This window comes from Gallus gallus, chromosome 9 (genome assembly GCF_016699485.2).
Source record: "Gallus gallus isolate bGalGal1 chromosome 9, bGalGal1.mat.broiler.GRCg7b, whole genome shotgun sequence".
NCBI lineage: Eukaryota > Metazoa > Chordata > Aves > Galliformes > Phasianidae > Gallus > Gallus gallus.
In genome coordinates, this window is record NC_052540.1 from 20,018,546 (window position 1) to 20,044,126 (window position 25,581).

The following is a 25,581-nucleotide window of genomic DNA, read 5'->3' on the forward strand; positions in this document are numbered from 1 at the left end:
CACATTTTGAATTCAATTTAGCATGCTACTTCCAATTAACCAGCACACACTTACTGCGTTATTTGGCATTAAACAGACCCATGTGTTCCTTTAGCTCCTGCCAATGTGAGAAGACAATACCCTTAAGGTGAACAAGGCTATATGTTCAGTGAGTATTAGGCTCTGGGAAGTGTCCAAGAAGTCTGATGGAAGCCTGCAGGTGTGCGGTTTCAAATGCCTTCAAAGTGCTTAATGCCCAAGTCTTCCAGAAACGTTACACTTCATAACCAGCTTCTTCCAACAAGATTTATGCTCTGTTTTGAATATTTCTTATACTCTGGAGCCTGAGTGCCAGAAACCTCTATTTATCAGGCTCGGTCACAGGACAAGTTGCTCTGGTCAGGGATCTTTATATAAACCCATTTATACATAAGGTCATTACTTATTCCATACAAACCACTAAAAGCAGATGTGATTTCTGAGTGCTTGCTCTGAATGTAAATTAGTTTAATAAATTTTCATCTACAATGCAAGTCTATTGCACTAAGACCATCAATAAGGAGAAAATGAGCAAATTGAATGACATCTTAACATAAAAAATAGCATCCTTTCACTATGATACGGGTACAAAAGAAAGTACAGTACAGATTTGGGATATACTCCACATATTCTTCGAAAAAGGCTACAAACCCATAGGCATAATACTGTTATGCATGTGCTTATTAATAGCAATAAAATGAGCAATACATACTCTAAAAGCGGAGAATCCTTGCTTGCTACTGAAAATTGCTTTATAGTGTTAGAATCTAAAGCTTTGGCCCTGCAAAATAATTGCTGGGCACCGCTGCAGCAGTCAGCCGTGGGTCAACACACAGGAAAAGTCCTTCAGGAACTCGGGTTTCAGAAGGTTTCCAGCTTAACTACAAAAAAAAAGAGAGGGATGGGATGATGGAGGTTTCTGGTTCCACCAGTTCTTTTTAAGAACTCTTCGGAATTCTGCTCTGATAAAAAAGTAAACTCTAACAGAGACCTTGTTTTTTGTCATTGTTAGATCAACAGCATGAAGCCACGATGGCTCCAAACTCTGTCTTTTGCTCTTCTGGAAAGGACATAAAGATATAATTTCCATGTTTGTCCTGTTGGCAACTTCTGATACTATGATGGTTATTACTTACACAAACAGAAATCTGCAGCCAATCAAAATAATATGGTTGGCAAGAAATCTGGGCAAACTTTAATAGCTATGGTTCTTCAACATAAAAAGGATAAAAGTAGAATAATAATTTTTGGCAGGAGAAGCGGGGAATTTTTAAAATTCTGATTGTTTTCCTATGAGGATAGTGTTATAAATACTGAAGTCTAACTTAAAACATGTTGTTCTGGTTTCATGAATTCTCATTGAATAAAATTCTGCCAGACCCACTGAGTTACACTCAACTCATTGCCACTCTTCTCAAACTGGAGTTATCTGGAATGCACAACAAGGTAAGAGAGTGGCATCTGGCACAGAAACAGCATGTTCAAAATAATTTAGATGTCTTTCTGAAAGGAGTTATCTGTGTATGCAAACACGTTGCAGTGGAATACACAGAGCGCTCATTTCAAGAAAGCATAATTAACTCAGGTCCTCTGGGAAACAGCCAAGAAAGTTATTTACCAAGCGGAAGATGGGCATACATTTAAACACAAAAAGTATTTTCAATGAAATTTTTGTTTTCATTTTCAACAAGTGCCAGTGCTATGTTCAGGATGCTATCATCCTGACAGTCTTCTACTGATGAACAAAATAAGGGGAGTTATATTGTTTTAGTAGTAATTAAGTTCACCTTCCATAATGTGAATCTACTAGGATATTAATTAAGTGGATTTTGCATTACAAAAAGTACATGCAGTCTAAGAGAAATAATTTAGCATGCACAGAATAAAGTAAATTTGTTAATATGAAGAAAGGAACAGCATCAAAACACTACTGATATCATAAGCAAATAAACTGACTTAATTAATAGCTAATTATGAATAGCTTTATCTTTTCTTCTAGAAACTGACATTCTGTAAACATTTTCTCTGGCTTATGAAAAGTGAAAAACTTCACATATAGCAAACCAAGAAAAGACAATGAAAAGTACTCTATCAAAAGTCTTCTAAAATTTCTGAAATACATAATTTTGATTTGTACCTTTATATAGTTGCACTTTATTCTATGTTTTAGAACAAAAAACCATTTGAGACCCAAATCAGGACAATCTGTTCTATGGAACCGAAGTAAGCTTCTTTCCCCAGGGCAATAACATCAAGTAATTAAGAAGTATTTTGAAGAAGGAGTTAATAAAGAAGACTGCAATATATGAATGGTTTTGTATGAATTGGCATTTTCCAATTAAAACAAAAAAGTCTGCTGAAGTATTTCCCAAGCAGATCTTCTTGGGCCTCTCATTCATTGGCACAGACTCAGTGTCAACCACTTACAATACGTGTTTCATCAGGTACCTAAAATGGTGACATTCTTTAATAATACTCGATACAAAATCTTTTATTTCCTTTATAGTACATATTTACAATTCTAATATCAAGTTACTGTGGAAAATGTAAACAAGGTACACAGGTGTAAAGAATATGGCTTGAGAAAACTTCCCTCTATGATTAGCTGCTCCAATCACATATAAGTATACTTAGATATGCAGATAAGAAAAGGCAGTGTTTTATAAACTGCTGTCAAACAGTAAAATGCAAGCTCTCGGGTTTTATGCATTAGCTGCTGAGTAACCATATCAGACATTGAGCATCTTTCCGAATACTACTATGTTCAATAACCTGGAACAAGGCCAATGGAAGGCCAGTAAGGTGAGAAGAAACTGGGGCACACATCGTGCAAGGTGAGCTGAGGGAGCCAGGTGTCTTCAGTCTTCAGAAGAGAAGACCATGGGAAGGTCTGCTGCTGTTTTCAACCACCCCAGAGGGGCTGCAGACAAGATGAAGCCAAGCTTTTCTCAGAGGTGCACTTTGTAAGGACAAGAAGCAGTGGACAGAAGTTGAAATGTGGGAAATTCTGGTTAGAAACTAGGAGAAATAAATCATGGGTATGAAAATTTCATTAGGGCATGGTCCCAAAGAGGCTGTGGGCTCTCCATCCCTGGAGATATTGGAAACAACTGGATGAATCTCTGAGCAATCTCATTTAACTTTGGTGGTGACCAGAAGAGAAACCCAGACCTCCAGATCTCATCCAATCTCATTCTTTAATATGAAATTCTTGAATATAAGTCAGTGCTTACACTACTATTATAGTTTGTCTCTGTTGTAAATCTATAGTTGAAATCAAAAGATGTCTGTTGCCGGACCTGGATGGTTTTTTCCTCCATCATTTATTATGATGATATCAAACTGTCTTGCACAAGATTTACCTAAACAGTTCCAATTCAGTGAAATTGCCCCAGCTTCACAGTTGGAGATCAGACCTAGGCCAGCACATCTCCAAAAGAACATTTTAACTACCATGGCTTACAGAAAAAATCCTGCTGAGAACAACTCACTTCAGACTAGTTTGGGAACAACAGATTTATCACATTTTCATCAAACAAAGTTTTTTGCAATTTACAGAGCGATCATAAAAAAGGACAAGAGATCAGAATCAGCTCCTGACATTTTCTGGCTGAAAGCACAGTTGGTTGGTTAATCTGGTTGCAGTCACAAATATCTCTACTGAGTTTAGGATGGCTTCCAATACCCATGAAGTTTTGAATAACAACAATAAGACTTCCACGAGGCTTGAAAAAACACCTAGTAAACCTTTATTGCTTCCAAAAGATCACAGCTTGAATTGCAGTTCCAGGTGAGCAAGCATTACTTGCTTCGAACCAGACAGATTGGTTTAAGACTTGAGGATAACCAAGAGGTAACTGTTGCTTCACATACTCATTATCCAATTGCAACCATAAACATTATTAAAAATCACAAGTGAATATTAATTATTGTCACTTTCGCTCTTCTATGACAAAAATCCCTTGCAGAGTTGTGATTCGTTGTGGTGTGTGAATGGTAATGCTAGTATGAACCACAAAACCTGGAAGAGCTTGTGATACCTGGTCAACACAGCCCATGGTCCTGGTGCCTTTGACAAAGGGCAGCCCTGATTTAGTAAGACTCAAGATCATGTATTGTAACTCTTAACCTAAAGAGAAGCACAAAGAGTTACTCTGAAATCTTTTAGCCTTGTTAATTCAGAATACTAAAATAAAGAACATTATTTGTTAATAATGACTTGGTCCTATATTAAAGAACAGCCTGTCTAAACAGACAAAAATAGCACCAAAATGTCCTTGTTCTAGGTGACCAACAGCAGCTGTTGAATGGTATCAGGACTTATTAAAGCTGATCATTAAATTATTGTGTGGTAAGAGCACATTATAATCCCTTACATAAAGAGAACACAGATTATTGTTATACATCTATCCTCACTATCTGATTTCTCCATCCAAGATAAAGCTTCCTCCATTGTAAGAAAGTTTTGCAAGAACTGCTGTACAGTTTGACTTAACAAACTGCTGAGAAACTCCACTGATGGGACGAGAGAACACAGAAAACCAGAGGAGCCTGACAGTTAACATCGTGTTCTTTAGAAAGGAGCCTCAGATGCAAGCAAAATATGGATGGAGACCATCCAGTCAGCCAATCTTCACTTGAAATGTGGTATAGATTCTCAAATGAATGAATAACTTATCAAAGATTGTGGCAGATTCTTCATCAGCTGTAATTTTAAGACTGGATGTTTTTCTAGAACATACAATGTTTTCACAGATGAACGACTTTGGTGAATCCCACTGGTTTCTGAGCAACATGATTTTGCAGTGAACCTGCATTGGCTTCATAATCTGTTAAATGGTCATTTAAAATGGCCTGGCTCACTCTAAATTGGTATGTTACTGATCCTTTTTGGAGCTGGCTTTACAAAAAGCAAAAAGAAAACGAAAAACCCACGTGTCCAAGCTTTCAAGCAACAAATTATACTACATATCAGAAAGAATGTCCCAAGTAGACTAATGGAGAGGCAACAGGCTAGGAATAAATACATGAAACAGATTCAACTTTTTAAAAGGAACCAGCTACTAAATGGCCTCTGTAGTCTTCCATGAGAAGTGTGAATACTTCAGTACAATTCAAGCTGAATTGAATACCTGTTTTCATATCCAAATTCAAATACCGTCTGTGCATATAAAAGAGTTCATTTATTAGTCCAAATGTTACTGTTGTAGAGCTCTCGGAAAAATATTCCCTCTTTCTTGAGTTTGTTCTTCATAAAAAGGAAGCTTTGGAGGGCCACCTAGAGAATTAAGTAGAAATGCAGCCTTAGGTCTATGTAACGTAATACTGAAATACAATATAAATCACAGAATTTACACTTATATAATTTAATGAACGATAACCTTCAGAGGAAGGTAGAGGACTGAGTTATGTTGGCCACCTCACACAGGCAGGCAGAACAAACAAGACATTAAGAGAGTCCCTCAGATGGAAGGTACCATAGTATTTCCTACAGTAAGGGAAGGACTGTATGGTATTACCAGCAAGCTGACCATGTTTAGATTACAAATGGGAGCAAAGTTTTGTATGGTATTACGCATCGTTAAAATGAGCAATTACCTTAATGAAAAGCCAAAAAACGAAACAAACAGAAACCTTTTGTTGAGCATTTTGTCATCCACAAAGATCAATCTGAGTCTGTCTCCTGACATTTTATCTTCTTATCCAGGCACCTATCACATTTCATCACGCTCTTCAACCCACAACCATGGTCAGAGCACAATGTCTCTGCCTAGACAGTCAATCTCCAGCCTGTGTTACCTTCCTTGCAGGTTGGCCCCATCCACGTGGCTGGACAGACACATTTCCCATTGTATGGGTTGCACTGGGACTTGCTGGCACACTGGCATCGCAGAGAGCAGTCGGGGCCGTACTGGTCAGACCGGCAGCCTGGAAGGACAGAAGTATTTGGAAGAGGGTGAATCCTTCTCCCTGCTCGATGGCTGCACTACACTGAGAAGCATCCTTGAAAGTGCATGAAATAGAAATTCAGACTAAGGACAGCATTCAGGCCAAAATGCAGGCACAGTAAGAAAATTAGGGATGTTTATTTAGAAAAAAATAATTAAACATTTAAGTCCTTGGATTATCACTGGGAGAGAACACAGACCTCACACAGGTTCTGGTGAGAGCGCAGACCTCCATCGAGCTCTGCAAACTAGGGGAAGCTTTGTGAGGCTCAACACATGAACTGAAAATCATATTGTTTCTTAAAAAATCTCTTCATATAATTTCACGTGAGGTTAATTTTTCTAACCCAGACTCTTACTTTGCCTAAAGTTAAATGCTTATCAACATAAAACTAAAAAAACCTCAGCAAGTTACACTGTATAAATGTATATACAGTTACACTGTATAAGAAATTGTCCTAAATTTTGACATACTTTTGCTGTATTTCTCTCAGGAGATACAGATTTGGGACTGGGAATCTGCTTTGACACCTACAACTGCTAATATTGAGCCACAACACTTTGGAAAGCCTTGCAATCCTCAAGCTTTATCTGCTGCACAGCCCATCCAAACAGTGAACTATCTGTCCTGTAGAAGTTCCTGAAATGGGAAAGATCCCTGGTGTATATCCAGGGGTTGGCAGCCCAAAAGGAGAGGTTTTGGGGCTATCTGGCTATTGGTAAGGAGCAGAAAAGAGCTTTTACTCAAACAATTTCCAAATGGAAATTAATCCATTTTAGGTATGTATGTACACCATACCACATTGTACAATTCGGTTACCTCCTGGAAACGTAAACTCACAAAAGTCTCACTCCCAGCTCTGCAAAGGATGGGCAAATACATTTTATGGACAAATTTTCACTTCAAATTCAGTTTTTCACTTCACTTTCAATTTTTTTATACATGCCGGAACACAGGTAAGAAGGAAAAGTCCCCAGCAGGTCCCATGGCAGGGTGCTGAGAGCCCTGCACACAACAGCCTTCTCTCCCTCACCTCACCGACACTGCTGTAAGTAACCCAGTATGCCTTTGTCACATAGCACCACAGGGTTAACCCAGGCCCCCAGCCCCACATCAGCTGCAGCCCCAGCACGTGGGAGAACCCTCCCCAAGTGCTCAGAGCTCGGCCTTTTCAATTAGGAAATGTTATGAGAAAAGGTCTCCACAAACACCTCTGGACCTGATTTTAATTTATGTAATACCACATTTTCATGTTAATAACAATGTGTATTTAAGACATCTGTTTGAAAGTCTGCAATGTTAATTTACTACAGAAAAGGAACGCCCATAAAAGTCTGTTATATTCTCTCTCTCTCTCTCTCTTTTTCTTTTTTTTAATTAACATTTTGCCTGTTTAATGGGTGCTTTACCAGAGTTCAAATTAAAATCAGGCCTTTTATCTTTATGGCTGCTGCACAGACACAGCTGCTCACAGTTATATCACAGATGAACTGAGCCTAATTGAAAATAAAAATGCAAATAAAACCTACCCCATAACAGCTTTTCATGGACGGGGGTGACCCTAGCTGATTTAAGAAAAATAAAAATGACTCCTAAAGTTTGCAAGAAGCAAAACCTCGGTTCACATTGTTGGTGCTGAGCTTCCCCCTTGTGTTCCACTGCTGCTAGAATCGCACTGGAAAGGCCTCTGATGCACAGTGCTCAGTGCTGGGTGGCTGAAGTCCCAATGGCACCAGTGCAGGAGGATGGGCTGCTCAGTTCCTAGCAAGAGGACGGTGCAGGTCAGCAAGCAAGTCAACCTCCATTTTAGTTTTTGGGGTTGCAGTAGCCCTCAGGCTCCCAGAGTTTACTTGACTTCTTGCTTGCATTAATAACAGGGTGTTCAGAGCTGTTTCCTGCCCTATCCCAGAACAAAAGGATGAGGAATATTCCCCCTTTGTGATGTTGGGGATTGGGAGGAGTGTGGTTCCTTGCGTGCTCCTTCAATATTAGTACATGGATGCTCATCTCCCTGTACATTGCTTGTTGGGATCTTTTTACACATGTTAAAAGAAAACTGCAGTTCTTTTAAGTGATTACCCTAAATTTCCACCAGCACAACTGAGATCAGAATCTGGCTCGAGAATCCCTGTCCTTACTGCCTCTCAGCCCTCAATGCTTTTGTCAGTTTGCTTGGTTTCCTTCACTGGAGAATTCGCTCACCTATTTTTACAACCCTGTTGCAAAACAATTCTGCTTTTGTGGGCCAACCATTTACCAGACACACAGCTCCTGTGCTGCAAACGAGGCAACACTATTTGGATTCAGTGTTCCCAGACTACTGCTGGTTCTCAGAGCCAGGAACACTGCAGCAGTTCCACCACACTCACCTCGAGTTGGACACACTTTGAGCTCTTTGAAGAGCCCCGTAAATGCCCCTGTGACAAAACCCCCATGGGACCCAATCCCTTCATGTCCTGTTGCAGCACCCTTGAGCCCTTCCTACTATGCTGTGCTGACACTCGTGACAAACGACATTTTACTGCAGACCCATACCCGGATTTCCTATTGATGCATCAATTTAAGTATTGATTAAATCAGAGTACAGCCTATTGATAAACCTGGCAACCTGCAAGAGAATACTTTGCTGCGAACAGTGTGTCCTGGAATACTTTGTGCTGGCACACGTCCTTTCGCAGTTGTGCTCAGACCAATCAATGGGTCTCGTTGCTTTAACTGCATGTACTCCAGCACAAAGGAAATACTCTCTTACCAATGTCACACTTGTCCCCAGTCTTTCCAGGTGGGCAGAGGCATTTCCCAGTGGCCGGGTCGCAGGGAGCTCCTCCACAGTCGCACTGGCGCTGGCACCGCTCACCGAAGCGCCCACTGGCACAGCCTGGAGGGAAGAGCCCCATAAATGCCCCCATTAGGAGTCCTGCACACCAACATCACAACAAATACATCAGCCAGAGCAGGCCTTGAAGGATGGCTCAGAGGAAAGTTCGTAAACTCTGAGCTGAACTCGGTGCTAATGCCAAGTTTAATGAAGGATCGAACGCAGCGGATAGGCATAATATTTATGTGCTCTCTCTTTAAGTTGGTTTCATCTAATTCAGCTTATCAAAAGTATTTGTAAATCTGTCCCAAAATGTTACTGGCACTTATTTTCATTTTTAATTAGGGCTCTTTAGAAGGCCATTTCATAACACTCAACTGGTCTGACATGCATCAATTTAATAATCTGACTTGGAATTTTAGAAGCAAACTTTAAATCAGTAAAAGAAACTTATTCTTAATAAACAACATGTGGAACTCATTGCTGCAAGACACCATGGAGACCGGGACTTTCACTGTGCTAATCAGAAACAGAGTGGTTAATGTATAAGGAACTGGGAACACCCGGCTACACAACAGGTAAGTGAAATTCAGTGTTTCAAGAAATTCATAAAGTGCAAAGTATGGAAGAAGTGGCTCTGAACTAACAAACATTTAGATAAGGATGTGGTTTATCTGCTTTTTAAACCAGGTGGGTGTAAGTACCTTTCTCACAGTGGATACCATGGTACCCCGAGGGACAAATGCACTGTCCCATCACGGCATCGCAGCTCGCTCCGTTTTTACAGGCACATGCATGAAGGCAGCTCAGCCCATAAAACCCGGGGGGGCACCCTGAGAAAGGAAAGTGCCAGGTGAGGAAAGAGGAGGAAGAAAAACATGGATCAGTTTAAGCCCCTCTATATTTGCAGCTACCTTCTTTGGGAGCCAACAGAATTGATATTTACTATTGCCAGTAATAACCCCATTTGCTCTACAGCAACATCTCTGAGACCCCATTTGTCCCTGCGGGCGGACAGGTGGTGGGGCTGTGTGGGGTGTGTGTACTCACCGTGCTCACAGGAGCGCCCGTAGAACCCCGCGGGGCAGAGGCAGCAGCCCGTGAACCTGTCGCAGGTGCCGTTGTGCTGGCATGAGCAGTCCAAGCTGCAGTTGGGGCCGTACTTGCCAGGGAGACATTCTGCTGGCCACGTGTGGACAAAGAGAAAAGACAAGAAACCACTGATCACACACCAAAATCAGATGGCTTTTACAGCTGAGGCATGATGCCCACATAGTAACTTGCAGAGCTCAGGTGAACGCTCATGCATTTCTTTCTCTTCATGCAGTCGTGTTCACTGAAGACAGCATTTCTGCACCATTATTATGTATTTACATACTCTGATGAGGATTTCTACTTTATAGATGTTTGAAGAGTTCAGTTTTCTTGCGCTATATTGTTTATCTTGAGCCTTCCCAGCCCCTCAAGTGTTGTAAAGACACATAATAAATGGTATCTTCTTTTTCCACCCTCTACATCTACAGCAATGCTTTCTTTTAGACACATACAAAGTGTGAAAGAAAATATGCAGCTTTTACTTCTCCATGTTATCATTGGAATTCACAGTATTTGACCTCCTCATGAAATGGGAAGGTCTCTTTTTCACACATCAGTTTTCCATGTATAACTAGATATCTACTTGTACTGAACTAAGTGCATCTCAAATTGTTGAAAGCCATGTCATGCAAAAGTGGCTGTGTTAATATAACAAATATGGGCATAAGTTCTGCAGAAGTGATAACTGGATGCTGTGCAGACTGACTTAACTGAGCATGGCCATGTACATAATTGGATTCACAACTACAAATGGCAGATAAGATCTTCTGAGAACATGGTATCTAATCACCAGAAAGAGATACATGATTAGATGTCTTTGATTTCTAGTCAAAACAGACTCAAAACCACATTGCCGTGGAAATAAAGATTCAGTTTTCCAATAGCTTGGTATGTATGTCAAAAGACAACCCTGAAGATCTTCCTAGTGATACAGCACTCCACCCTTTATGCAATGTGCACATCTCTCCCCAGTGTTTGATACCAATGTTGTTTTATTTAAGCATATCTAGGGGATGCACACATGAGACACTGTTCCACATCTGCACAACCCCATCACGGTTTGCAGCCCAAACACAGCCCATGTATGATTATAAAGATTTCAAGGAGCAGGCAGAGATGCACAAACAGTCCACACAACACTATGTTATCCAGTTATTGGTAAACAGCTCTAATTTTGCGTTGGAGGGAAGAGGTTATTTAGTGCTCATCCACAGTGGCATTGACTTCATCACTCCAGTTGGCAGCTATTCTGTATATGTAAAGCCGGGCTCGGAATCTCATGTCTTTCAGGAGATGGAAAGGAAGAAAAGACACACAAAAAGACTGCTCATTCTGTTAAGTGTATTTTGTCTTGTGTAAGGGAGAGCTGACACAGAAAAGTGAGGACAAGATAACATGATAATTTCAATTGTTTTGGACAGATGTTGCCAGAACATCAGGGAAGTCAATACATGAGAAGTTCAACTGCAGTCTAGTGCCAAAGGGAAGAGAAAATGGAGAGAGGAGATAACAAGATGGGATAGAGATGCTGGCTTCTGCTGACCTCAGGGGAGCAATTCAAAAAAGATACCAAAAAAATGTTCCCATGAACAAAAGAACAAAAAGTTGGATAGGAGAAGAAATAAGAGTCCATTCAAAGGAATTTACAAGGATTATAGAGCAAGACTCATGAGGAAACTGTTTCTAAAAAGAGACCTAAAGCTCTAACTTTGGGCAAGGCAGCATGAGAGAAGCTACAAAGATGAATGCAGCTGGTAGTGAGATTAATTAAGCACAACCTGCTCCTTTTTTGAAGGCCCACAGCCACTGCAAACCCCTGCTTGAATGTATGTGTTCACTACTATCAAAGCAGGACATTACCTTTCTCACACGATTTTCCTGTCCAGCCAAGTCCACAAGTGCAGCTGCCATCCACGTGGTCACAGATAGCACCGTTCTGACAGCTGCATGTCAGGCGGCAGCTGGGGCCGAACCGTCCCTGGGGACACACTACAGAGAATTAACAAAGTTTGGAAAAAAAATAATAAATTTAGCATCCCCCCAAACGATGAAAGTGACAGGGAGCAAATACAAACACGCGCTTCTCAGTGAGTATCCCAAGTAACATCCATTCATACTGCCTTCACAGTGTGGTAAGAACAGTTTCCCCATCTTTAGGTTCATGCTGTTTGAGCTGCGATATCTGAAAGCGGTGACTTTATCTTTGCACAGAAAGGAGTGCTATGGATCAGGTGGAGGAGCAAAGTGGTGAGATACGGGAAGAGATGGGTAGGAGAAAGGCAGGGCAATTGAACAGATGGACAAGGCTAAGATCCTGCAAAGTGCAGCAAGCATTATCAAGCAAACATTGGCTTCAAACGCAGTGAGAAACACAGCCATAAACAATGCTTGGCACTGAGTTTTATTTGCAACTATGAGCCCAGCTGACGAGCTGAGCTCTGGTCCCACTTTGTTACCTTGCTGACAGCCAGGTCCCATTTGGCCAGGAGGACAGGTACAGCTGCCAGTCCGTGGGTCACAATGACCTTTACCGCATGCACAGAACAGGGCGCAGTCCTTCCCGTATCGATTTTCTGGGCAAGCTGAAGGAAACACAGACTTCTGTTAAACACCTGGGGTATGCCAGTTTTCATTTCCAACGAATGCAGGATCCTATAGATGGAGTTGGCTTCCTCTTTGTTCCATCTGATGTACTTCATAACGACTATGAAAACAAACCCCATCCAAAGACATGACTGCCTCTTCCTCTGAAATCTTTTTTTTTAGGTTATAAATATAATCCATGCTTTCACATGAAATATTTAGTAGGTTTTCCCCCAGTAAGGCAAACGTCATATCAGCTGCTCATGCTTCAAGCTAAAGACTTCTTTCCTTTCTTAGTATGATGTTCTCCTATGCTGAAGAGCAAAGCTACCAACTACTAAGCATTAAAGCATTGTCTTTCTGTGAATAAGCTGAAAGAAGCTTCAGAAAGGGACTGAAGATGATAAAACATCAGTTTAGCTCTGATTAGCACTGAAACCTCTACGGCTGGTACAGGTATAGCAAGTGGAAATCCCAAAGGCTCTGTATTTATCCATATTAGGAGATCATAGCTCTGGAAATACCACAGAAATTCAGCCACATGATTTAGCCCTGAAATAGAGAAGTAGAAGAAGTGTTGCCATGGAGTCTTTACCAGTTTTGCCATGACAAAACTTGATCTTTTTCCCATTTATTGAAAATAACGGCACCGTAGCGTGAAACAAAATATTGAGATAATTTCTCAACCTAGAAATTTTGGACAGGAAGAAGGAACTTGAGCAATTCATGCTGAGTTGGCTCTAGAAACAATTTTGGGCAAGTAGATTGTAATCCTGGGATGAGTGTCCTTGCTTCTACTCACACAGAAGAGAAGGAAAATATTTTGCAAGAGAATTTTTACAAAGCTGGAATCCCAATTTACAGTTCAAGGAGGAGGTAACTGCAATCTGTCTGTTTTTATACTGACAAATTCTTACACAGATTATTCTCTCTACTGTTTTTTGAAAGAAACAGAACATGAATACTGGCTTACTTTTACTACAGTCGGCTCCAATGAAACCAGGCGCGCAATCACAAGTTCCCGACACTGGGTCGCAATGGCCTCCATTCATGCATTTACAGGATTTTTGGCAGTTTGAACCGTAAGTACCTTCTGGACACCCTGCTTTAAGAAAAACAAAAAGGCAATTAGGCCATGCTGCTACTGGGACCTTCACATTTCATGTCATAAGCCCTTTGTTACTTTCGTCCAAAATTCGATTTTCATTTTCTGACTCTATTTGCTTCCAGAGGACCAGCAGAAGGCATTGACAAGCAGATGGCTGCCTTGGGCAGAGGACTTCTTTTTGACTCCAAGTCAAAGTCCTGGAGAGCCTGACTGGCTGCTCCTCCTATTTCTCATGCTTGAAGGTAGCAAGAAAAGCAAGCCCAGTTCTTCAGAGATTTTCCTCCTAGATTTCTACACCAAATCAACTTGCTCCCTTTTCCTTTCCATGGCAGAGGCAGGAGATGGGGCTCTGGTCTCTCTTCCATTGGCCAACAGCAGCCTACTTTACCACAAAGAGCCACAAGCAGCACTGTCTCATTTAGCTCTTGTTTTAGCTGAGCAGTTCTAGAAAGCGGGCAAATCTCATCTTGTGAAAATGTTCAAGCTGCAAAAGTTGGATTCCTCTATAATCTACTCTTTCCCACCAAACTGGAGTTTGCAGTGCTCTGGCAAACCTGGTGAACTGGGGATGGAAGGCTTCAAAAATGTATATGTGACAGTAACGTGGAATTTCAGGTGATACCTTCTCGGAAAGTAGATACAGGAAAAAGGGTCTTTAAATGCAAAGCCAGGAAATTCTCTGAGAAAAATAAGGCTTTGTTTTGTAATAACCCAAACAAACATGAGACCTGGATGGACTACCAAGCCAGTGTTACATGGCAATGAACTTCTCCCAGTTTTCCAGTATACAAGAGGAGTGAAATCCTGTGGTTCTAGAGCAATGGGATCGTTGTTCAACAGTTGCATTCATCCTCCTGCCTCTGAATGACATTTCTTTGCTCCTTCCTTCCTTCTCTTAATCTTCACCAAAGGAAAACTTATGGCTACTTTGGCAATCTGGCTGAATGTATATTTGCACGTCTCCAGGCAACAGATTTCTTGCAATCTCTGTATGAGGAAATTTATATATATATTTTTTTCTGTTTTCTGAAAGCATCAAAGCATGGTCTGAGTGCCTGGAGAAATCCCTGGGTTTTTCAAACCATTGCATAGAGAAGGAGAGCTTACGGTAAAGCTTTAAAGGGATGCCTTTTAAAATAAAGCTGAAAATTGGCTTCTGCTCAAATCAGGATAGCAGATCATCAGGGCTAAACAGATACACACTTTTCCAACACGCGGATACTCTCCTCAGCCCTTCTCATCTTAATGAATACTTTGTCAGTGCTTCCATCTGTTGGTGCAGAAAATCTGTTTCATGTGCAAACCCTGGCACTGAGGTGTGAGCCCTGCAACATCTATTTCATGGAAATGAAGCTAAGGGCACACCCCGATTCAATGATTTAATTGGACTCTGAGTGAGTTTCTCTCTTCCTCCTCCCTTTCCTTTCAGTCATCATTTGGCTTTTCTCTTTTTTAATTCAGTTTCCCACACTCCCACACACTCGGCTTCTCCCTGGCAAAGCTTTCAGGGTTGCTCCTCAAGACTAGAAAGAGCTGTTCCATTAACAAAAGGGGATGCAGCAATTCCCCCCGTACCAATTTATTTACCCTTGCAACATTTCACTTAGTTTTTTTGGAGAGGGAGCAGCACAAGCAGGACAAAACTGTTGGCTACGCGATTGCTAACAAGGCCATCTCATCTGCTACTGCTTTGGGGGAGAACTATGCAGGCTGCTATGGCAATTGACACGCTGTCCTGCCATTTAGAAAGAGGGTTAGCCTCTAACCACCAGTTATCTAATAAAGACATTTTCTAATTTAACAGTTTCCTGTGCATTTGACATGTTATTCCGAGAATGGCAGGAGAAGCAGACAGATTTCTAACTCATTTCCTGAGTTTTCCCTTCTGGTTTGGGTGGTTTTGCCATGACCAATAGTTCCTAAATCTTTTCATACCAACCACATACACTAAGGCTTTCCTTACCGCTATTATTAACGCACTGTCAAAAATACATTTTGGAAGCATCCTGTTACCCACAGCTCGAAGGTGAAGTTGGTGATGTCTTTCTGGCTCAGGACTCACCCAGATTGATAAATGCCACAGAGATGTAGCATGGTGTTTCTGCCTGTGACAACACCCCTTACTGGGTTTCATTCCTAACTCCACTCCAGTAGATCTGCCCATCCACTGAGTTACAGACAGCTGATGGGAACCTTATTGCTAGTTTGTCTGCTTCCTCAGGATCCTGCCTGAAACAAGAGACTGTTTCAGCTCTTCACTCCAAAATTTGAGAACATGAAAGCCTCATTGCTCTTGGCTCCTGGAAATTTGACTTCCCAGCCAACTACACCTTTTATAGATATTTTCTTGAACCTTTTTTCACAGTGCTATAAATACAGCAATAGTTGCCAGAAACTGATTCCAGCAGCATCCAACCACATGTTGACTGGCCTGAAGCCCGTTTCACATCTCAGGAGCAGCTCCCTATGCTGTTTTTAATATTATGTCGAAAGCTTCTTCATCCTGGAGCAGCCCCAGCTCTCTCTGCAGTGAGGATGGCAAGAACAAGGAGTGTTTCCACCAAAGTCACGCGAGTTATCCACAGTTATCAGATAGGTTGCTTCCATAACCTCTCACTCCATTGACATAAAGCTAAAAAAGCCTCAAGCATGAACCGTTTTCCTTCCATTTTTGTGTCTCTCTATGGCTTGGCCTGAGCAACGTAAGAGAAAATAACAAAAAGAAATGATAGATGCCAGACAAGTTTTCTCCCTCCGTGAATCTCTCATCTCATTGTCTCTCCTGTAAAAGTTTAACAAAACTCACAATGATTGAGAATTTGCTGTGCATTTATGTAGGACAGCAAAATGCATTGAAGGATCATATCTCATACGATGTAGATTGATCCTAATGACACCAAAGTCTGTGACAAAACACCCTCCAAATGCAATGAAACACAGATTTCATTTTGTAAGTAATTTCTTCTGTAACAGAACTGGAGTATAATTAACGCTTTAAATTTTAAATTCTCCAGTGAAATCTTAAGGACCTAAGCAAATGTAAGGACATTTATTACAATCTATGGAGAATTAGTACCATATGCACGAGTAATCACTACTGAAAGATTACTACGTTAAAGGTAATACGCTAACCATGATTAAGTCTTTTAAAATGATGCTGTTAAATAGTTGATCTCCACTACTGCTCTGCTGTGATATTTATTATAATCTATATATATGTATAATATTATAATCTATAATAATGTATAATGGATCCAGATGGCTTTAGTCTAGATTTTGAAGGCTGAATTTCAATCTCTCTCACAGTGAGAACTGATGTACAAAGGATAGAATCAATCCTTACATTTACATTTATGTTTTAAAGAATAACTTGTGATGACAGGATGGTAGTACAAATGTCTGTCTCCAAAGTGAGCCTCTTAGCCGTTTCTGCTCAAAGAATAAAGCACAAGTTTAACCCTTACCAGAGCTACCCGTATTGCAACTGCCCCCTGTGCTCAAATTATTGCCTGAAAACCAAGCAACCCAAACACAGCCATACTAAATTCCTAGGAAAGGAAAATCAGGATTTTCCAGAGAGAGAAGGACAGAGCTTGAACGGACAGCCTTTTTTTAAAAAATGAGACTATTACAAGCACAGAATAAAAACAAAATTAAAGTTGTAAATAAAAAGGCAATTAACTGTCTCCTTCCTTGGGATATGTTTCTTATCAGTTGCCACATTCCACCAGAAACAACTCCACAAACGTCCTAAAATACCAGCATGAGGCATGTGGATCTGGGAATATTTTTTATGGTGGAGCATTCAGCCAACTGGCATTTTGTCCTCTACACTAGTCACCGTTTCTGAATCCAGACTAACAATTTGTTTAATTTGATTGTTCCTCAGAAGGCCCTACAACTTAACTGCCTTTATGAATCACTTAGATTTACTGCCAATCGCAGCTTGTTGTTTTATCATAACCATTTGTCCTGACTTCAGCACTTGGAGATTTCGGGAAGTATTTTGGCCTAGGTGTGTTGAAATGAAAGAACTACCAATATCCAGGTGAAGCTGAAGATGAGAAATGTGAACACAGAGAATTACATTGATATTCTTCAGCACAGCATGGAATCAGAAAGAATTTAGGTAGCAAACCACACTTGTCCCCAGGAAAAAGTAAATCCCTTGCAACAAGGTAGGCACTACTATTACTGTAAATTATCACTGTGCTTACTGTATCTCTGTCAGTGCTGAAGGACGAGATGAAGTGAGCACTCACGTATGTCTGGGCCCCCCAGAAGGTGAGCATCCCATGTGTGATACTCACGGCGGTCACACTGGGCCCCGTGGTACCCCGGGCGACACACGCACCGCCCAGTGATGGGGTGACAGTCCTCCTCAGCACGGCAGCGACAGGCTTGGCTGCAACTCTGGCCATACGTGTTTGGTGGACAAGCTCGGGAAAGAGGAAACGTAAACCAATAAATTCAATTTGCCTTGGTAAATATAGCACTCAAACAAAGAGCAAGCTGAAATTTATTGAATAAAACCCCTGCCTACAGAACGACACCATCCTCTGGGACTTTGGGTTTATTGCATTTACTTGGGGGTTACTTCACCACTTGATTTTGTTTTGTTCAGTCAATTTGTGCCCAACTGTCAAGGGCCAGATACAATTCTCTTGTCACTAGAGAAAATCATAGGGAAATGTCAGGTAAAATTGACTGAAATAACAGTATAACTCACCAGGGACCAGACATATGGACAAAAACGTTCTACCTTTTGCAGAGAGTTTAAACTTGCAAAGCTGCTTTGGCACAAACATTTCTGTGGGCTTCACTTTGCCCTCTGACAAGCACGTCATTTCCATTTTTCAGACTTCTCATGTCTAGTTTTTAACTGGTGGCTCTGAATGTAGGCACAGCTGAGCTTTGTCTTCCTCTAGGCTTTGTCCCAGCCACCTTGTCCAGAGGACATTAAAGGATAGGAGGGGCAGCAGGAGCACTACTGCAGCTGTAGGTTATCCAAGCAAACACAGGAGTGGTAGCTTTTACTGGGAGGGCAAGTAATATTCAGCACACTTATTCAGTTCAGTCTGTGTTGGCTGTCAGAAGGCTGCAAACCTCAAGAGGACAAACTTTACCTGCCCAAACCATACCAGGCACCAAAGTTCAGAACTGGCCAAACTATGTGGCTGAGGACATGCACATGGAGCACAGCTGTGCACCGCACTCCTACCCTTGTCCAGCTTCACTGTTGCAAAGGTTACTCCTTCTGCCTTAGACACTGAAGAAATTAATTGTTATCCCACGGTTTTCATTTATTTGTATCCTTATGACTTACTTTTCTCGCAGCCATGGCCAGTGAATCCTGGAGGACAGCTGCACTCACCCGTCAGGTGGTGGCAGGGGGTGCCTGCAGGGCAGTGGCACCGCCGGGCACAACCCATGCCGTAGTGGCCAGGCAAGCAGGCTGCAGAAGGACACCAAATCCCATTAGCACCAGGGCAGGATGGCACAAAGCTGTTCCCCCCACTTGTCCCTGCCAGCCCCTCAAAACCAACCCAGAGTGTAAGGATCCCAAGCTGGCTATGGGATGCGCGCCTCACAGACACTCACGTTTGTCACAGTGCCTGCCTCGCCACCCCTTGGCACAGCGACAAGCCCCCGTTTGGGGGTGGCAGGACACGCTGTGAATGCAGTCACATTGCTCTTCACATCTCTCTCCAAAAAATCCTGGGGGACATGCTGTGGGGAGAAGCAGGCAGAGAGCAAGAGTTGGTGCTGCAGCAGGGACAGCGTGCTGCTTGTTCAGTGCATGGTGATGGGTACTCAGAAAACTGCATGCCCAGAAAATGTAATTGAAATAAATATTAAAAATATAAAAACATTTAGCATTGGTTATTAATGAAAACTCGTAACGATGTCTACAGTACTAGTCCAGATGATCTCTATAGGTATGGAAACACCATTTATTTTTACAATTAGGTGCACAGACAGAGCGAGAGCTGTCACTCATGGGTCCCTACAGTGATCAAGGAGAAAGTGAGGCCTGAAGAGGTGTGAGATTGGCATTCTGGGGTGTTACATGATGTTACAAGTGACCCTGGTGTCCCTCAGCAGTTTACAGTGCAACAGGACAGTGTTCATGGCTTGTAAAAATCACACTGTGTCAATGGAGAAACTGTACACTGCACTCATCTGATATCTAGTGCTTATGAGATTGATGTTTAAGGGATTTACATGGATGTAAACACACCAACTACATTAAATCTGGGCAGTCTGAGTGACCTGAACCATCACGGCAGCAGCAGTTCTGCCTGCAGCCGGCTCTGTACCTCTGTACCTCACATCCTCACACTCTGCAGTGAGACAGCATGGTGACAGCGCCGTGACACGAGGCACAGGAGCACCAAAGGACTGAGAACACCTACCAAGCTCACAGGATGTCCCTGTTCCGCCCTTGGGACACTGGCACTTGCCCGTCATGGGGTCACATGCAGTCTGGCCAGGGCAGATGCAGCGCTGCAGGCAGCCAGCACCATGCCAGCCTGGGGGACAGGCTGAGGAGAGGAGAGAGCAGCAAAGCCATGGGTTAGGAGGGCAGGAAGACATGGGTTGGACACAAACTTTCACCTTCCATTGCCCCAGTGGCTTTGTTGGTACTGCAGGAGGTACAAATGGGGACCATAACTTGCAAGTAATTACACTGGTGTAACTGCTCCAGGAACAAAACAGGAGAAAGCACACCTGATGAAGTGAGCTAACAACAACTCACCAAATACCCTTAAGACTTTCAGTTCACACCTATGGAAAACAAGCCTTGATTCCACCAGCTTCCTCAACACCAAGGAGTAGAGCTACTGATTTCACAGCTTCCAGCATCTCTCTGTACAGTGCATTATATCACAATTACTTTTCCAATGGGCAATTGATCTTGCTACCTGCAGCTGTCAGATAACAGTTTACAGTTCACCTAATTTTAAGTTGAACAGGTTTACTAATGCCTATCACAACTGGAACCTATGGGCAGAGCCTATTTCTGTGGCATGTGCCAGATGGATTTTTAGGATGTTAACAGGAGCAAATTCTCCCTCTGTCAAAGCAGTGACTGGGGGATGGCTTTCCCACCCTCACACACTTTTTCTACCTCCAAACATTAAAGAAAAAGGGTATGTTTGGCAATGTCCTCATCATTGATCAAACCAGGAAATTTTCTTTGCCAGCCTCCATCCTTAACCCTCATTGGAGTTGGGCTCAAGGCTGAAGCTCCCAGTGCCTTTCACTTGTTTTGGATCTAATCTGTGTCTGGAAGAAGACACCGTAATGACGTAATCAATCAAACCTATGGGACAACACCGTAGAGTACAGAAAAAGTGTGTGTCCTGGTGTCATAAATGGAGGTTTATGGACTTTTCTCCCTGTCCATACCTTCTTGGCAGGTGGCTCCTCCCCAGCCTGGGGTGCAGGCACATGTCCCCGTTATGTGGTCGCAGAGTGCTCCGTTGTGACAGTTGCAGGTGTGAGCACAGCCCTGCCCAAACCTGTCCCCCTGGCACGCTGCAATGAGAAGAGTCCCCAGTCAGTGAGCATCCAAAGAGGCACTGCATAACAAACCCACTGCCAGCTGCAAATTTCTTTCCGTCAACACGCTTTTCACTACTTAACTGTGCGTAAGTCCATGTATTAACCACGCCTGACATTAAACAAAGTGCCTTAAAAATATGTATCATAGCACATTCTGAGAAGACTTCCACAAAAGGGTAGGATTGCTGGGGTGATGGATCAGCTGTCATCCCCCTGCCTTGCAGAATGCCTTTGTGCTGAACTAATGGTCCAGCAGCACCACCGGCCTGACAGCCTGGGTATTTATTTGCATCCTGGTAAGAGACCTGACAACTTCATTGTTTTCGTTGTTCACTTTTCACAGCTGGATGCACCAGCTCACCCAGAGCCTCATTCTTTGGTCAGAGAAGAGTGATATTTCCAACACGTTCAGTTAAGCAGCTGGCTCCCAGGTGAAAGCTTAATACAACCATCTTGCTGCAGTGCTGCCGCCCATGAAGAATGGCAGTGTTAAAATTTCTCTGGTCTCCATTGCTCTGAAGGTTTGGATAGCTTTATTTGGTGGCAAACAGGCAACCCTGCTGCTCTGTTTTCTTGGAACATCCCCCAGATTATGCAGAGTGAGCTGGTGAATTTGGAGGGCCTCATCGCACGGCTGTGTCTGCATCAAGCAGCTCCCACTCGCATGCATGGAGCTGTCAGAGCCTCTCCTCCCTGCAGCACTGCTGGCACGTGCTGTAGGGACAGGGACAGCTCAGAACCTCAAGCCAGAAAAGTGTCCTTCACTCCCTGAAAAGGACATCTCCCAGGATCACACCCAAACTATCTCTTTCCACCAGAACCTCTGTGCTTCTGATGGTGCCAGCTGGCAAAGCATGATGGAGTGCTGCAGGATGAAACGTCCCTGGGGACAGGATAGAGGAGTGAAATCATCTTGACCGTGAGAGTGTTTGGTTGTCAGTATCTGACCCATTCGCAGCCCTTCTCTTCCCATTTGAGGACTTCCAGCTTCCAGACACGGTTCTCACAGACACCATTTCTCCGAGGGCTTCTCAACAATTCATTTTTTCACATCACCTGGATCCCATCCACATTAAAACCACAAGAAAGTGCAGGAGCGCAGTCCCATCGCAGTCAAAGATTGTTCTGCAAATGCAGCCCTATTGCCAAGTTCAAGTTGATGGGTTCAGCCCATCTTACAGAGCTTTGGCTCAGTTTTGGGAGCAGAACTAAACATTTCCACAATACAGACCAGAACTATATCACAACCAAGCCAAAGGAAAAACCAGCTCATAACCATGTCCCTTGACTGGTTACTAGTGGTTTGAGTGATGTTTTTGGAGCGTGTGTGCTAAGCTCTTGTTATACTTACCAAGAAGACAAAAGAGTTTTCTAGTGAAAACTGTAGTAAGAAAGCAGAAATTTCCGGAGAAGAAAACTTTAAGCATTCTACTGGGTGCACACAAACTTCTTTTAGCTTCTCTGTAGGGCAATCCTAGTTATCAAACCACTTTTCTGAAGAATAAGATAAGTGATATGTTGCAGTTATTTTCACACAGTTCCTCAACTGATTGTACGAACATCCCTGGGGCTTTTTCTCCTCTCTTTATGATGAGTGCAAAGGAAAGAAGCATCAGCAAGGTTTAATTTATTACATTTCTCCCCGCTTCAACATTTTCTCTCAGTGCCTTTCCTCCATGAAAGGAGAAATTATTCATTCAAAGTCTTTAAAATCTGCCTTTACATGCAGAGAGAGGAACACATGAAACTGGAAGCCGAAACATTCAGCCTGGAAGTCAACATCTATCAAAAGCGTAGGGGAGCATGGGGAAAAAGATGCGCGCTAAGGCTCAATGGGGTGCCCAGAAGATTGGATTTCATACAGCTTCCGTGGATTATGCTCCCCAAAATGATGATAAAATATCAGGAAATTTGCAAAGTCAAGTGCTCACATACTATGAAATGTCACAGCTCTGGTTATCAGTGCCCCTGAGCAGAGACTCTGGAAGAACCAATCTTTCTGTATTCTTTATCAGTAAAACCAATGTGGTCTCTACTGTAAGGGAAACTGCTTCTTGTGAAGGTCCTGGGGAGCCACAGCTGCTTTAGAAAGAGGTATTTTTGGTACAAAAAGCATGGCAAAATGTCTTTGCTCAGTGTCCATACATAACGTGACACCATTCTGTTATTGTTCCTTCTCTTTTTTGAAGATCACAAAATTTGGATGAGTTCTTATGTAGAAAGGAAGATTACACCTCTGGCACAAAAAGATGCCAAGTGTCAAGTCATCACTTCTATATCTTTGTGGCATCGTGACACTCAACAAAGCAAAGCTGAATTGTTCTCAAGCATTGGTAATATATCTAGAACTCTTTCTTGGATTCCTAAAATATCTCAGGTGGACAGTCATAAAAAAATACAATTGCCAAACACAACTGTAATAGGAGGGAGAGTTTGCTTGGCAGATTTCATCCCAGATTATTATAATTCATTTATAAGCAACTGCAAAACATGGTCTTGTAATGGAGAGTGTTGGGCAGCTTTAACAAAAGGCATTACTGTCTATATCTTGTGTAATTAGATACAGTGTATAAAACTCACTGCATGGCCACCTTAAAATCAATTCAAATCCCATGATGTCAAAATTATTCCTCAGTATCCTCCAGCACATTGCCTGCAATCTGATTACTTGAAAACAAATGCCAATCTCCCAGCTGCCAGAGCTGGCAAGCCCCGGGATAGAGTAGGGTGAATAACACCAGGCAGGAACAGGGAGGGGTGCACACCCAGATGAGCTGTAAAGGGGCACTGCCATCTATTTTAGTAATAACTGCTGTAGTGCGAGGTGCTACCAGATAGTGTTAAAGTCAGAATGGAGATGCATCATGTAGCCAAGGATAGAGCAGGATGCCATACCACACCGCTGGCTGACCTTGCTCTTTTACTAACAGGCAGAGGAGACCTTGTAGGATTTGCAATCTTAAACTAAAGGAGAAATAAATTAGCTTGCACAGAAGAGCTTTAACAACTGCAGTGCAAGTGGATGGATAGCTTCTAGGGGCCACAAGGCCACTGACAAAGAGATGTATTTCCTAATTGAACTAATGAAATATGAAGGGAGAAAGCTTCCCATCTCTAGGACAGCCCAAAGAGCTGGGAAGGGCCAAAGGGACGGACTGCTGGATCAAAAGGGCCAGGGACCTTATGGGAGAAATTATTTTGGGGGACAAGTTGGGCGGTGGAGGGCAAATGAGGGAAAGATGCCAGGAGCAAATGCAGCCCTCCAGTGGGGCTGGATATATTGCAGTGGAGAGTCAGACTGCTTCAGTGAAATATCATTTCTCACTGTTTTCTAAGTTAAACATATTTTCTACTGCACAAATCTGTAGCCTATTGGTTAAAGAAATCTTGGAAATAACCATTTACTATCAGCAAAAGTTGGGTCTGTGTATATGGCTGCTTCAGACCACAGCTCTACAGCACAGTGCTCAGAAAGCAGTCGTGTTTTCAAAAGGAAATACAGACCATGGCATCATCCTGAGGTGAGGCTAGGAAATTAATTGAGAAGTTAACACCTGAAAATACTTGTAATACCATGTAGCTAAAGAAAACAGTATCATTTCCTATGACATTTGGTGACTAATTTTTCAGAAGAGCCAATTTTATATAGTATACACACAGACATACAGAAAAGTCTTATTAACCCCAATACTGTGGGCTAATCTGCATGTATGAAAACCCAAGAAACTGTCATTCAACATAAATAAATAAATAAATAAATAAAAAGAATAACTTTACTAGGAATTATTTCTACAACTATTTTTTCCTGGCTATATGATGTAACAGTCCCAGCTCTCATTTTTCCACACTGTGCATTGGTAATCTGCCACATCATAATTGAAAGCTATCTGAGATACACCAGAAACACAGACACAACACTTCATCTCCTTATACTTCTCAAAATGTAAAGCTGGGATTCATCATACGGTCAGATAACAGCACTGCTATTTAATAAGTGATGCCTAAACTGCTTGAAAAATTCCCAACATCAGTTAAAAACAAGAAAAAAGGTGGATTATTTGCACTGCTGCTAAAAAATTGTTTCGTTTGTTTGCTAGTATTGGACAGGAAGATGAGCCATCTAATGTTTATGCCACCCTGGAGCCCCCAGCCCCACAGCCAGCAGAGCCCAGCAGTCACAGTACATACGCTGCTCGCAGGTCTCTCCCCTCCAGCCTGGGAGGCAGCGGCACGTCCCCAGGACATGGTCACAGCCCTCAGCGTTCTTGCAGTTGCACACCTGGTGGCAGTCAAGCCCAAAAAATCCTTCTGGACAAGCTGAAAATGTAAAACAACCATTTTTTTTTAGCATTTTAGCAAAGTTTTTTTTTTTTCTTCCCCTTTTTCTTTTCTTTTTTTTTTTCCTGTAAGCTCTATCTCAGAAATCTGAGATTCAGGGATG

General features: G+C 42.2%; 1 protein-coding gene across 1 annotated transcript in view; it reads right to left on the reverse strand.

The window, feature by feature from the left end:
- Window positions 1–2,493: 2,493 nt before the first annotated feature.
- Window positions 2,494–25,581, reverse strand: part of LOC424998 (multiple EGF-like-domains 6-like) — a 163,006-nt gene continuing 139,918 nt past the window's right edge. The window contains exons 22-35 of the mRNA XM_040706138.2: window positions 25,329–25,457; window positions 20,985–21,113; window positions 19,988–20,116; window positions 19,173–19,301; window positions 18,898–19,026; window positions 17,882–18,010; window positions 13,437–13,565; window positions 12,337–12,462; window positions 11,741–11,869; window positions 9,836–9,964; window positions 9,490–9,618; window positions 8,720–8,845; window positions 5,818–5,946; window positions 2,494–5,296 (exon numbers count right to left, since the gene is read on the reverse strand). Coding sequence (XP_040562072.1) covers window positions 5,217–5,296; window positions 5,818–5,946; window positions 8,720–8,845; window positions 9,490–9,618; window positions 9,836–9,964; window positions 11,741–11,869; window positions 12,337–12,462; window positions 13,437–13,565; window positions 17,882–18,010; window positions 18,898–19,026; window positions 19,173–19,301; window positions 19,988–20,116; window positions 20,985–21,113; window positions 25,329–25,457 — 1,751 coding nt within the window. The 3' untranslated portion in view covers window positions 2,494–5,216. The remainder of the gene's footprint in view (window positions 5,297–5,817; window positions 5,947–8,719; window positions 8,846–9,489; window positions 9,619–9,835; window positions 9,965–11,740; window positions 11,870–12,336; window positions 12,463–13,436; window positions 13,566–17,881; window positions 18,011–18,897; window positions 19,027–19,172; window positions 19,302–19,987; window positions 20,117–20,984; window positions 21,114–25,328; window positions 25,458–25,581) is intronic.